The 13,813-nt window shown below is 43.9% G+C and overlaps 2 protein-coding genes across 2 annotated transcripts; one reads left to right on the plus strand and one right to left on the minus strand.

Moving 5' to 3' along the window:
• The first annotated feature begins 544 nt into the window (after positions 1 to 544).
• LOC118407994 (solute carrier family 49 member 4 homolog) lies at positions 545 to 12,824 on the plus strand. Its single transcript, XM_035808598.1, has 6 exons — positions 545 to 631; positions 1,016 to 1,128; positions 1,909 to 2,020; positions 2,725 to 2,750; positions 12,346 to 12,399; positions 12,519 to 12,824. The coding sequence occupies exons 1-6, from the start codon at positions 555 to 557 to the stop codon at positions 12,650 to 12,652; spliced, it is 516 nt and encodes a 171-aa protein (XP_035664491.1). The 5' UTR covers positions 545 to 554; the 3' UTR covers positions 12,653 to 12,824.
• LOC118407993 lies at positions 3,286 to 10,914 on the minus strand. Its single transcript, XM_035808597.1, has 3 exons — positions 6,677 to 10,914; positions 5,552 to 6,571; positions 3,286 to 5,371 (listed from the first exon to the last, which is right to left on the minus strand). Exons 1-3 carry the CDS (start codon positions 9,007 to 9,009, stop codon positions 3,811 to 3,813), a joined length of 4,914 nt encoding a protein of 1,637 aa, XP_035664490.1. The 5' UTR covers positions 9,010 to 10,914; the 3' UTR covers positions 3,286 to 3,810.
• Positions 12,825 to 13,813: the final 989 nt, after the last annotated feature.

Consider the following 13,813-nt stretch of genomic DNA (forward strand, 5'->3'; position numbering starts at 1 on the left):
AAAATACATTGTAAAATACTATGAGTTCTATCGTAAAATGCCTTACATTCTGCGCCAATCAACTATTAACAAAGATAGTAAGGAAAGGTATCATCACCTCATGGCATACAGAATGGCACGACTTGTAGCATATTAGCGCTCAGTCATTACTACGCCGCACATTATTTGGCTCGCTAACAAAGAATGGTAACGTTAGTACCATTTAAGTACACGGCAGTTTGCAAGTTAGACAAACAACTGGCCATGGGCACTTTGGAGTAGAGCAACGCTTCGATTCATTTCTTAAGTCATTTTTCACACTTATTCAGTAAACCCCATGAAATCATAACCAAGTCTACGGGCAAGTCTATGGGCCACCTTGTAGCAGTGTCCAACGTTGGAAAGTAAAGTCAAATTTTCGTTCGAGCTTCAATACCCATTGATGTATCAGCCGAAATGAAGCTATAGCCTGTGTGCTATCCTCGTAACCGCGGGATCAATAGTTTTGCTTGGATAGATGACCAATGAAGTTATTCAGGGTGGGATGAATGTGTTTTGCAGGATTACGAGTGACAATGATCGGGACGGCTGTCCTGGTGCTGGCTGGATCCGGTCTGAGGTGCATCACGACGAGAACACCTGCCGCCACATGGTAACGTTTGGATGGTATTGGCTCGCAGAAAGCTTACGCAGCCTTTTATCCCGATCTTATTCTTCCGTGTATAAATGGTCAATGTCTTTAGACGATCTCTGAATTATTGCACTACACTCTGGCGTGTAAAGAGCACAGCATCGGTTGCATGCTGTGGATCTGTACCCAGGGCATTTCGGTTCTGTGCCAAACGCCAGACTGTTACGCCAATACGATGCCACCCTTTACGGCAACACGTACGGCACACTATATAACACATCTCCAGTAGGCAGGAGTAACTTTTCCGCACAGTCTTCTAGAACACACTTGCCATCTCACGTATTGGGTACATGATGTAGTCTCTGCACATATGAGTGTCCACAAACACATGTCACGTTACCACAGGTTGATACATACCGGGCAGTTCCTGGATGGACTGGCAGGGATCATCACGATGGCCGCTCCCCCCGTGGTGTCCTCGGTCTGGTTCCCGCCAGAACAAAGAACTTTGGCAACAGGTAAAACGGAACTGAGCACAAACGTCGCATTTTATGTATTTTCACAGTAAAGATGTTGAATGTATCTTATTGATCGCATATACTTAAGATCGCATTGATCGCATATACTTAAGATAAAACGCGCCCCACTGTGGCAGTCAAGTGGCTGAATTGTTGCCAGGACATTACAATGCTCTAAAGTCACAGTGTACAACAGAGTAATTTAGCCGTTAAAATACAGTTGTAGTATATGACGTTATACATGGTAATATCAGATATTTATATGCAAACATATTTACATTATCATCATTATCATCAAGTACGGTTTTATTAGCTCAAATTGTTAGTACAGTATTGCTAAAACGGTAGTAACGCTAACATCTTATTCAGAAGTAATATCAATAGTGCATAAAAACTCTAGCATACATGGCAATTACTTGTTCAATTCAACAGACGGACAATAGATGGTAGCGCACTATTCTACTACGAGGAGTGTTCAGTTTGTGAAATGACCTCTGACAGGGGTAGTAAATGTTGGAAATGTTCAGATTACCTAAAAGAGTTAGCATAGTTTGTGGGCAAGTCAAGGCGTCGTAACCAAACAGTAAGTAGTCCTAAGAAAGTACAGGCCTCGGCGTAAGACATGTGGTTCGCTCCTAGTATTATGCGTACTATGACTTGAACAACAGGTGCTATCTGCATACTTGAGAATAAAATCAGTCTTCATAAAGCAACCGTCCTCTTCATATAACCAAATGAATCCTTTACGGAGTGCTCCGATGTTCTTTATGCCCTCCGCAGGTATAAATGTCTTCATCAGTTATATGGGTTATGCTGTGGCGTTCGTGATTGGTCCGTTAGTGGTGACGCAACCGACCAACTCTACCAATCAGACTGGACATCAGGTTAACGGGTTAGTTCAGAAACCACCACCTCTTTGCTCCATCTGTAGAAATAACATTGTCACAGAAATGATTAAAGAAACATTGTTCAAAATATGTTGGGTGAAGACATCACGGACTAATCGCTGTCTGATAACAACAGTTCAGCCCATGTTAATCAGATTATACGGAAGACATCCCCTGGGAATCCCCAAGTTGATGCGAGCGTGCGAAAAAAAGATATGGCAAAAAAGTTGGCTTCACTATGAAACTTAGGTTGAAAAAATGGCCACATACATGTACACAGACTATACCGAGGAACATATTTCATATTCTTGTTCTTTCACATATCCTTCTTTGACTTTGGAATTGACATAAGCATTCTACGACATTTGTATTCGCTTCCCTATATATTCACCGATTTACCGCATAAAACTGCTCGTTTTGTAAGATTGTAAGTATGGTCGGAAACATTCTTTTCTGGAAGTGGACGAAACCGATGCACGCGCGGATGTCATCCGTGTTGTGTTGTTGAGTCAACATGGCCTTAAATGATAGAAGAAAGGCAGCAGATTAAAAGGCTTTTTGACGGTTAAGAACGTTACGATTTTTTTATATCTTCATATACATACATCATAAACGATACTAATTTCTTGATAAACCATTACTTCCACTACTACACCATATTGTTGGAGAGAACAGAAAGACTTATCCTGACAACACTTCTTACATTTAGGTGCCAGCCTGAGGACAATGGCACAGGTAAGACGAGGTATCTTAAGTCACAACTCAAAGATCTGCTTGGAAATCAGATTTCGTGCATCGCGAGTGAGTGAGTGGGTGTGAAAGTGAGTGAGTAAGGGTAAGATTGAGTGAGAGTAATAGTGTGCAAGCATGCGCATGAGTGAGCGAGCGAGTAGGAGCGAGTGAGTGAGTGAGTTAGTGAGTGAGTAAGGGTGAGATTGAGTGAGAGTTATGGTGTGCAAGCATGCGCATGAGCGAGCGAGCGAGTAGGAGCGAGTGAGTGAGTGAGTGAGCGAGTGAGTGAGCGACTGAGTGAGCGAGTGAGTGAGTGAGTAAGGGTGAGATTGAGTGAGAGTAATAGTGGGTAAGCATGAGTATGAGTGTGAGTGAGTGAGTGAGTGAGTGAGTGAGCGAGCGAGCGAGTGAGTGAGCAAGTGAGTGAGTAAGGGTGAGATTGAGTGAGAGTAATAGTGGGTAAGCATGATTATGAGTGAGTGAGTGAGTGAGTGAGTGTGTGTGTGTGAGTGACTGAGTAAATGAGTTAGAACTAGAGTTCGGCGACCTCATACCTCCATGAATATTTAGAGCTTTTGTAAATTTTATGCGTTAATTGTAATACTTAATTTTTTAGTATATCTCGAAATTATAAATGAAAATATACAAACACCTGAGACACATTGATGTAAGAAGTTTACTGATTTTGCAAAATATATATAACAGTGCTCATTATCTATGTCGGCATGTATTTATATCTTTGAAGCTACAAGCAAATATATACATCTATTTCTATAGCAAATATATACAAGTATCTCTCTCTCTCTCTTTCTATATACATATATGTAGATATGACATACTTACATATAAACATATAATTCATATGTCATATTTATATAATCCATACCTAAACTTTTGCACACATGACTATCAAATATGCATCGTCAATAGTGCTGAAAAGTAAAATTTAAAGATTCTCTGTGCAAAGAAGTTTAGATAGTCATGATGTCTGAAGGCAGGCAGCAACGTATTAAGTGCAATTGACAATACGTAGAGAAAGTGACAGGAAATGTCTTCATGTCACTTAGGGTGTATCATCAGCATGATCTTTACAGTTCAAGGAAATACAAACCATGTCGTGGTCTGAGTAGTATGTATCTACAACGTTAACCTGTGCGCTGCAATTTGAATTGATATAAACATGATCCAAAAGACTACCCTGGTCAGTGGTTGGAGTCTGAACTTGTTGCTTGAAGCCGAACTGATTCATGACTGTCAGGATGTTGTGGTCGGGATATTTCAGGAGGTCAAAATTAAAATCCCCAAGAATGACTGTGGGATTTTGGAGTAAAGGTAGAATATTTTGCAGCCTGTCCATGAAGATGGCAGGTGGGAAGCATGGCGGTCTGTAGATGGTGACAATGTTGACTTTGGTAGATGATTTTATGACAGTAATGGCTGTGCACTCCAGTTCACTAGATGTGATTGCAAGTTCTGTGGGACAGACGGCTTTTCTAGCGACAGCCATTACTCCACCTCCTAGTCTTCCAACCCTGTCAGCTCTGAAAGATTGGGCGTTTGATAATACGATGTCAATCGGTTCCTGTCCTTTTAGAAATGTCTCTACAATGCACAAAACATCTGCCTGAGGAACAGTTTGGTCAACTTTTAAATCATCTAAATGCTCAAGGTACGAACGGATGTTTAGCAGTCGGATTTGCATACCGGACATCGTAGTAGCAAAGGGCAGCGGTACCTTGGGTGAAAGTTTTTGACGAAGACGGTTCATTTCCTGCACTACATCAGGGTTACATCTAATTGACTTGGGATCAAAACCTAGAAGGTATAGACCATTCAAGGTCTTGACCCGGCTCATGGCAACATAACATTGACCTGGCATGAAGTTGCTCTTGTCGTCCATGGAGACAACAATTCTGTCAAGTGTTTTGCCCTGTACTTTGTGAATGGTACAGCCCCATGCCAAAGTCAATGGAAATTGTGCACGCTGCGCTTGAACTGTTTGTGTACTGCCAGTCAAAATCTGAAGACTTTGTCTTTTAATGGGTACTGCTCCTGGGTAGCTGTCTTTGTACTGACTGTCTGCTTTCGCCTGCCTACCAACACGATCGCTGTCAAACGTAACTAACACAGCATGAACGTCATTCAGCGTGTTGTCAATGCCAACTACTTTCCCCAAGGTACCGTTAACCAATCCATCAGCGACATCGATGTTGACGGTCACCATGACCCTGGCACCTACTGCGAGCGATACAGTCTCTCTTAAACCTTTATCGTTTTTTGTCTTGTACAAGCCAACATCTACGAGCCCTGTATATATGTCTTTCTTTGTGTCAATAGCTTGAATGTGAAAATGCTGTGTCGAAAGTTTCTTTAGATGCTCTTTGTTGTGGTCGTCAACTTCCTTGTTGGTTTTGAACACATGTAAAACTTCTGATGGATAATTGGGATCTGTTTTTGAGATGATCCTCGACTTCAACACGGCAATGTCACCTTCCGTACATTTAGCTGTTCGCATTCTCAATAAGAGTTGTGCAAACCGTTGGTCTTCTCTTTGCCGCACACACTCTGTCAGCTCCATCATGCTGAAGTTTTCCTCCCATAGTGATCCGTGTAATTTGGCATAACTGTAGATAGATGAAGAAAATACAAAAACAGCAGATAAAAAGTGAAATAAGGAACTCATTGGCAATTCCTTTGCACACACACAAGCACATGCACATACATGGAAAGTAACACACACACACGATTCTAAGTGGAAATGAACCCTTACTGGGGGAGGTCATTACCAGCTGAGGGTAGCTCACCTGTCAGAAGGGAGGTCGAACACATGCCTTTGTCCAACGGGTTGCAGCTGGAAGAGGTCACCAACCGCCAAAATGCTGACTCCTCCAAACCTGGAATCAGGGTCACAGGTGCCACAAATATCCTCCAGGCGACGATGGGTGTGATAAAGGTGATCTGAACCTAACATCGACACTTCATCCACGATCAGAAGCTTCAATTTCCCAAGGCGCAAGCGGAGATTATGCAACTTCTCACTACCAAGTGGCCTGTACTCTTTGTCCTTCTTCGGACCACCACCAAACCCGAGAGCCGAGTGTAAAGTCATTCCATCAATGTTGAAAGCTGCTGTTCCTGTGAAAGCCGTGATCAGAACAGAGAGCTCGTCGGGATCAAAATGTCCGGACAACCGTTGCACAAGCCTTATGGTGTCGTGGTGAATTAGCTTGATGACGTGGCTCTTCCCAACACCGCCGGGGCCGCTTAAGAAGAGAGTGTACTGAGGTACCGGCTGGTCATGTTGCAGTGCGTATATTGCATCTTTACACCACTTCCGGTGGAACCGGACAACTTCCATTTGTGCAGTATTTAAAGATCGCATCATGCTTCTATACGTGGATGAAGTTAAAGATGTTGTATTCAGTTCTGTGGAAAACCGCATATAAAGTTCAGAATGACCACTGGGCTTCGTGTGTGGTGCCAAGTCTATGTTGTCGCGGTCGTTCTCCTCATGCAATTCATTCTCTATAGTCGTTCCTTCAGCTTGCTGTTCTGCTTGCTGAAATTCCGCATTTGGAGCAATACTGTCCCATGCGTCTTCTGGAGGGCCATTGCGCTGCAGGTTGTCATAGGCTTCCTCGATTGCTTCAGCATGAACACTGAACTTGGCTTCATTAGCGTGAACAGTGTCCTTTACACAGTCGTAGTGCTCTTTGAAGGATGAGAAGTGGGCTTTAAGATCAACGTCTTCGTTTCGCCAAGGATAATACAGCATTAGGAGGTTCCTATAGCGTTCCTCACCCTCATTCTTCTCTTTATGGAATCTGCAAAAGATGAGCCTACTGGTCACAGTTTGTAAAGCACATTTAATCAAACTAACTTAAAAATGAAACTTACAAAAGTGGATCAAAGTCCCTAGCTATACATACCTGACAATGCAGTGCCGCTTGCGCTTCCTCATCTGACCCATGTCGTTCAGCAAGGTGATGACAGGTGGATACCGCTTGCTGTCCTCTTCATCTGTCTCTCCGCTGCAGGTAGCATCTTGGTCATCGCAGCTATGGCGGACTTCTGGGATGTGGTCGAAGACTTCATCAGGTGCATCCTGGCCACCAGTTTTATATGTAGCTGCGAACTCTATGAGAGACATGTCCTTTAGGATATTTGGTCTGGACTCGTATCTGTCAGTGAGGGATGTGCAGAAAATATTGTCATCCTCATCGGCCATGTCTTGGAGGACACTCTGAGGCTTGAGCATTGACACCCTTTTCTCTTTTGGAGCAGTGTTGACAAACACTCTTGCTCTGCTTGCTCTATGTAAAGGTAGGGAAGTCTGCTTCCAAGCAGCTTCCTGTGCACTCAGTTCTCTGTTGTTCAGGAATGCTGAACCAACCTTTGTCAGTTTAGCTTTCAAGTCCTCACCTCTGCTTTCCTCTGCCACTTTCCTCAACAACTCACTCATGGCTCGTTCGCTCTTTAGCATGTAACTCGTGATGTACATGATACAAGAATACGGGTCCAAAATAAACTGAAGATCCATGTTAGCCCGCCAAGTTGTCAAAATTTTAGGATTATATTGATTGATGTTTCTTTCTGATGGATGACGTTGTAGGATGATTTTTTCCGATTTTGCAACTTTCAATGCCTGTTCATATGCATCTGGCGAGACATCAGCTTTCTGTAACAAATTCTGCAAGGAAATGTCTTCAGGAATGTTTTTGTCATCCATGACTGATCTTACTTTGCTGAGCACCTCCTTCTGCTTCTTTGTAACATTACTCAGTTCTTCTTGATCAGGCCTGGCAATCACCGTTTCTTTGCTAGGCTGATGGGGGAATTTGAATCTACAAATACCCCCTTTTCGGCACGTAGCTGAATGGACGTGTCTCTGTAAAGAGAGCACCAAGTTCCTGAGCTCACTGTCCTCTTCATCTGGAATTGCACAAGTTTGGTGTTTGTTGATGAAGGCGATGACTTCCTTGTCGCTGTTTACATTGAGTTTTGGAGCATCCTTCATCCAAAGAATAGTATGGGCGTGAGGGGATCCTCTGGCTTGAAATTCTATACGGATCATGAAGTCCTGGAGTTCGCCGATAGGGTTGGCCTTGCCCCCGATGAACTCCTTGAAAAACACATTCAGGCGATGATTGAACTGACGAGCTGCTGTTACTGGATTACATCGTAGCCAACTGCACTTCTCTTCCCATGGCATGTTCTTGATGTCTTCAGCAGTCAGTGTCTTTCCGTACTGATGCGCGATGCTCTGGATAACCTCTGGCCACTGCATGTCTGCAGCTGACAGGGTAAGGAACCAGGTTGGTATGCCGAGCTGTCTAACCATGGCCAGTAAGTCCAGCAAAACAGTGTTCCAGTAAGCTGGTGATCCCCGAATATTCCTCATGAATTTGAATGCCATGTCCGTTCGGAGCATAGCTTGAACATTGTCTGAATTCTTCATCAGGCCAGCATTTATTGTCTTATTTCGGAAGGTATGACCTCGAGTTTGCCGCATAGAAATCTGAATAGAGTCTCTGACTTGTTTTGCTTCTACTGTATACTGGGCGGTCAATAAGTACTCTATATCCCTTGCAAATCTTCCATCCTGGTGCAGAAGTCTTTGATTGAAGTATTTTCTTGGTGTGATATTTGTACTTCGCTCCTGGAGTAAACCACCACGACCAAATGGGTATTTAGATGGGTTAGCCATCTCTTCAAACTTTTCATCAGTAAGAAATGGGCATGGTTTTTGGTTTTCTCCTGGTGCCAAGGAATATGTGCACTCCCCGTCAGCTACGCGCTCCTCTTGCAGCATGGTGTCATATGGGAGCCCTCGTAGCTGACTTGTTTGCTCAAACGAAATCCTGTCTTCCTCTTCTTCCAAATCAATTTCCCCCCTTTCTGTTTCTAAAGCAGGCTCACCATGATTGTCATTTCCCGGTGTAGCGGGACCATCCTCTCTCGGACTGAGTGTTGCCTCCCTGTCCTTGTTCTCTGTTATTCTTCCTGTCATGGCTTCCCACAAATCAGGATCATCGCCCTCCCATTCTTGTTCCCAGTCCGGACAGATGGTGATATCCTTGTAAAGTGGGTTGTTGTCCTTTAGCCAAACCAAGGCGTCCACAACTTTCTTGGGACGAATGTACTCATACATGTAATGACCTTGATAGCAAAGACGTCGCTTCAACTTCAGTGGCACAACCTCAGCTGTTGCTTGGTAGTCTCGGTAAAAGCGATGTGATTGTCTGTAATTTAGTTGGAACATTCACAGCACTACCATGTATGGCTTTCTGTCCTCCTCTTGGCAATCCAACCAGTTTCATGAAGGGGATCCTTTGGCTGATGAGTCTCAATTCCAAAGGCCGCAGATCTTTCAACTGAGGCGGCACCTCATCAAGCTCCAGGTTGTTTCCCCATGACTGTGTTGGGACTCTCCCTTGCTTGAGAGCGTTGTGGCAGGTCATACATACCCAATATTTACCATTAACTTGGGTACCTGTCGTACAGTGTACTATTTTCTCTGTATCTTCATTTGTTGTGTAATTCTCAACCTTAAACTCCCTAATTGTTGATCTATAGAGCAGCCGACAACACGACATACAAGCATATATTGGTCCCTCGGCTATTTTAGAGAAGAAAGTAGAAGCGCACTTATCAATTGTCGCTTCTTCGCTTTGTTTTTTTCTTCTGCATCTTTTTATAACTGTCCGTGCAGTTTTAAGGCGTTTCGCAGTAGTCTCCGCTGTCTCCTGTTTTCTTTGTCTTTTTTTATGACTCTTATCTGCTGCACGTCGCTTTGCTGTAGTCTCTGCTGACTCCTGTGCTCTGTGTCGCTTCATGCCGACCCTATTTGCGGAACGTCGTTCTGCTGTAGTCTCTGCTGTCTCCTGTTCTCTGTATTGCTTTTTATGACTCTTATCTGCTGCACGTCGCTTTGCTGTAGTCTCTGCTGACTCCTGTGCTCTGTGTCGCTTCATGCTGACCCTATTTGCTGAACGTCGTTCTGCTGTAGTCTCTGCTGTCTCCTGTTCTCTGTATTGTTTTTTATGACTCTTATCTGCTGCACGTCGCTTTGCTGTAGTCTCCGCTGTCTCCTGTTCTCTGCGTTGTTTTTTATGACTCTTATCTGCTGCACGTCGCTTTGCTGTAGTCTCTGCTGACTCCTGTGCCCTGTGTCGCTTCATGCCGACCCTATTTGCGGAACGTCGTTCTGCTGTAGTCTCTGCTGTCTCATGTTCTCTGTATTGCTTTTTATGACTCTTATCTGCTGCACGTCGCTTTGCTGTAGTCTCTGCTGGCTCCTGTGCTCTGTGTCGCTTCATGCTGACCCTATTTGATTCACGACGTTTCGCAGCAGCGTCTGGTGTCTCTCCTTCTCTTTGCCTGCTATTGTACTGTGCAATTAACTTTCTTCTTTGCTCCACACTTTTGGATTTGCATCGAGGCATGATGGTATATTTCCTTTCTATACGGGGTAAATAACTGATTGCAGTACTTCTACTCACTACTGGGACTTAGCACTGTTGTAGTCTAATGTTTCAGGTGTTGATGTTAAAGGTCACAGGTCCGACTCACAACTGCAATAAATCAGATTTGCGTTGGACAATGCAGATGGTTTCCGTCGTGCCATCAATAGTTGTTCTCAAGGAAATTGTGTTCAGGTAACTCTTGTTGCACAGATGTCTACAAATGCAGGGGTTCTTTATATTCAAGCCTACACAGTAAAACAGAGATTAGATTGAAGTCAGTAAAAGCATATGTCCAATAGCCTTCAATTAAGAGCCACAGATAAATGTTCAATGTCGAGTCGTCACAGGAAAAATTCTAAATTATCAAACTGACGGTATGAATTTAGCATCACTGTGGTTGAATGCGAGCGATCAGCCCTTAGAATATAAACTCTACTGACAAATACTTAATATTATGCTTTTACTTCTTATGATTGGAAGGGTATGGATCTTTTCCTCAATTTCAATACACTGAGCGTTCAGTTAAATACAAATTGTTGTACAATATCTAATATCACACTTGGCCCCCAAGACATCAAAACATCATCTATCACAACTTTATGCCCAGGGTAATATCTATGCAATATCATCAGCAGTATCATCGATTTGTTACTTAGAAACCCAACTTACACACGTAACTAGTGGAATGCACAAATATTCAGGGTGACAGTTCAGGCTCAACTTCAAGGGTTTAAATGTAGATAGTTTTAAAGACATTGTACTTACCGGTTGGTCTTATCTTCAGTCCAAACAAACTCCTGTGCGAAGAAAACCCTTCCTTGACATTCAAAGAGAGCAACAAATCCCAACAAGAACAGACAAAAAGCCTATTTTTAAAGCAAGAGAGAAGTCTCCAGCCAGCACAACAACAGTATATCTGGGCTAAAAGGTCACGTAAGTGACCCCTGGAAGGCATCGCCAGATGCTGCACGACCTGCTGCACGACCTCCTTTGCCAGAAGCCAGAAGTTAACTTCCTGTCATTTGTGGTGAGGCATGCCACCTGCACGACTTTGTGCTCGTGTCGGATTTCACCTAAGTGACCCTGGAATGCCGGCTTTAAAGCAGAAATCAATCTCTCTGATTGTTCATGTCACATTATTTTCCTGAGATCATACCTTTGTCAAGTAATTCTGCCTCATTGCATTGCGAATGATATACAGAGAAGACCCTTATTGGCATCATTTATTTGAAATTAAAAAAAAAAATTCTTATCATTAATTGTTAAAGCGATTTTGCCATTTTTGCATATATTCATGCAAACTAAGTCCTCATTTGCACAACGCGTATACAATTATGAACATTGTTACCTAAGCTACCTGCATGCCTGAAATGATATCAATCCGTCGTTCCTTTCTGCAGTTATCCTCTTTGGAATGTCTTGACAAAAATGCCCCTGCAGTTCCAAAATTAAATGTTAGGAGGCTGAAACTTGCCCCACTTTGTCATGACGCTGTAAGCTATTTACCACCCAATTGTCACGACCATATTACTTCCTGGACAAGAGATACATAGAAAAATCTGCTATGATTGAATCTCCTCATTAATTATGCAAATGCACACCTATTTTGCATAATTAGTATGGCATTTTGTACAACATTGTCTAAGGTATCTACATACCAAAAATAATGAAAATCCGCTTTCCCCTTCTTGAGTTATTGTCTTCAGAAGTTTTTGGCAAAAATGCCCCTGCTATCCCAAAACTAGACGCTAGGGGGCCAAAACTTATGTCACTTCTTCCGGAGCACAAGAGCTATCTAACACCCCCAAAACGTGACCATAGCTTGTTCAGAACATGAGATAGCAAAACCGGAAGTTACGCTGCAGTACCAATGGAAGCCGCTAGGGGGCCCAAAATCTAATCATTTCCAGCTTTCATCACACCCCACCAACACACTAAGTATGCCACCAATTCACCCAGCCGTTCTTGAGTTATCTTGTTTACACACAGACACACAGACAGACACACAGACACACAGACAAACGCAGGGTAAAATATAACCTCCATGACATTTCATGGAGGTAATAAATGGGTGAGAGTGAGATAATGAGGTTCATAAAGAAAAAAATAAGACATGAAACTGTTCATTACAGATCCTTGCTTTATCAACATGAATGCAGAGCAGATCCTGAGACTCATGTACATAGGTAAGTATGTGTCTATTACTTGATTAAGTAAAGACACATAATCTTACTCATTTTTACACCGTGCTACATACTGATAAGTTCTTATTGTGATAACATTAAACCTTCATTATGTGTTACAGAGACAGGGTTTGCGGGACTACTCTGTCTTGCAGTAGTTTTGCACTTTCCATCGAAACCAGCAACACCACCCAGTATATCTGCATCAACAGAGAGAATGAATTACAAAGCAAGCTTTCTAGCTGTTATTAGGTGAGTATTTATATTTTACTTCCACCTTCTAAGAGACATGCCATTCCTGCAGTGTGCAGGTAGTATTGCAATGTCTTTGATTGTTGCTTGCCTGTACTCTGTACTGACTGTGTTTCCCTATCCATGGTGCTGAACGTATTTCCGTGTCCCTGACTGTGTTTCCCTGTCCCTGGTGCCAGCTGTGTTTCCCTGGTGCTGACCGTATTTCCCTGTCCCTGGTGCTGACTGTGTTTCCCTGTCCCTGGTACTTACCGTATTTCCCTGTCCCTGATGCCAGCTGTTTTTCCTGGTGCTGACTTTGTTCCTTGTCCCTGGTGATGACCGTATTTCCCTGTCCCTGGTGCTGACTGTGTTTCCCTGTCCCTGGTGCTGACCGTATTTCCCTGTCCCTGGTGCTGACTGTGTTTCCCTGTCCCTCGTACTGACCGTATTTCCCTGTCCCTGGTGCCAGCTGTTTTTCCTGGTGCTGACTTTGTGTTCCTTGTCCCTGGTGATGACCGTATTTCCCTGTCCCTGGTGCTGACTGTGTTTCCCTGTCCTTGGTACTGACCGTATTTCCCTGTCCCTGGTGCTGACTGTGTTTCCCTGTCCTTGGTACTGACCGTATTTCCCTGTCCCTGGTACTGACTGTGTTTCCTTGTCCCTGGTGCTGACCGTGTTTCCCTGTCCCTGGTGCTGGCTGTGTTTTCCTGTCGCTGGTGCTGATTGTGTTTCCCTATCACTGGTATTTACTGGTCGTGAGGCTCCCTGGTGCTGACTGTGTTTCCCTGTCCCTGGTGTTGACTGTGTTTCCCCGTCCCTGGTACTGACTGTGTTTCCCTGTCCCTGGTGCTGACTGTGTTTCCCTGTCCCTGGTACTGACTGTGTTTCCCTGTCCCTGGTGCTGACTGTGTTTCCCTGTCCCTGGTGCTGACTGTGTTTCCCCGTCCCTGGCTGCTGACTGTGTTTTCCCCGTCCCTGGTGTTGACTGTGTTTTCCTGTCCCTGGGGCTGACTATGTTTTCCCCGTCCCTGGTGTTGACTGTGTTTTCCTGTCCCTGGTACTGACCTGTGTTTCCCTGTCCCTGGTGCTGGACCGGTGTTTCCCTGTCCCTGGGTGCCTGACTGTGTTTCCCCGCCCCTGGTGTTCACTGTGTTTTCCCCGTCCCTGGTGTTGACTGTGTTTT

This window comes from Branchiostoma floridae, unplaced genomic scaffold (assembly GCF_000003815.2).
Source record: "Branchiostoma floridae strain S238N-H82 unplaced genomic scaffold, Bfl_VNyyK Sc7u5tJ_1516, whole genome shotgun sequence".
NCBI classification, from domain to species: domain Eukaryota; kingdom Metazoa; phylum Chordata; class Leptocardii; order Amphioxiformes; family Branchiostomatidae; genus Branchiostoma; species Branchiostoma floridae.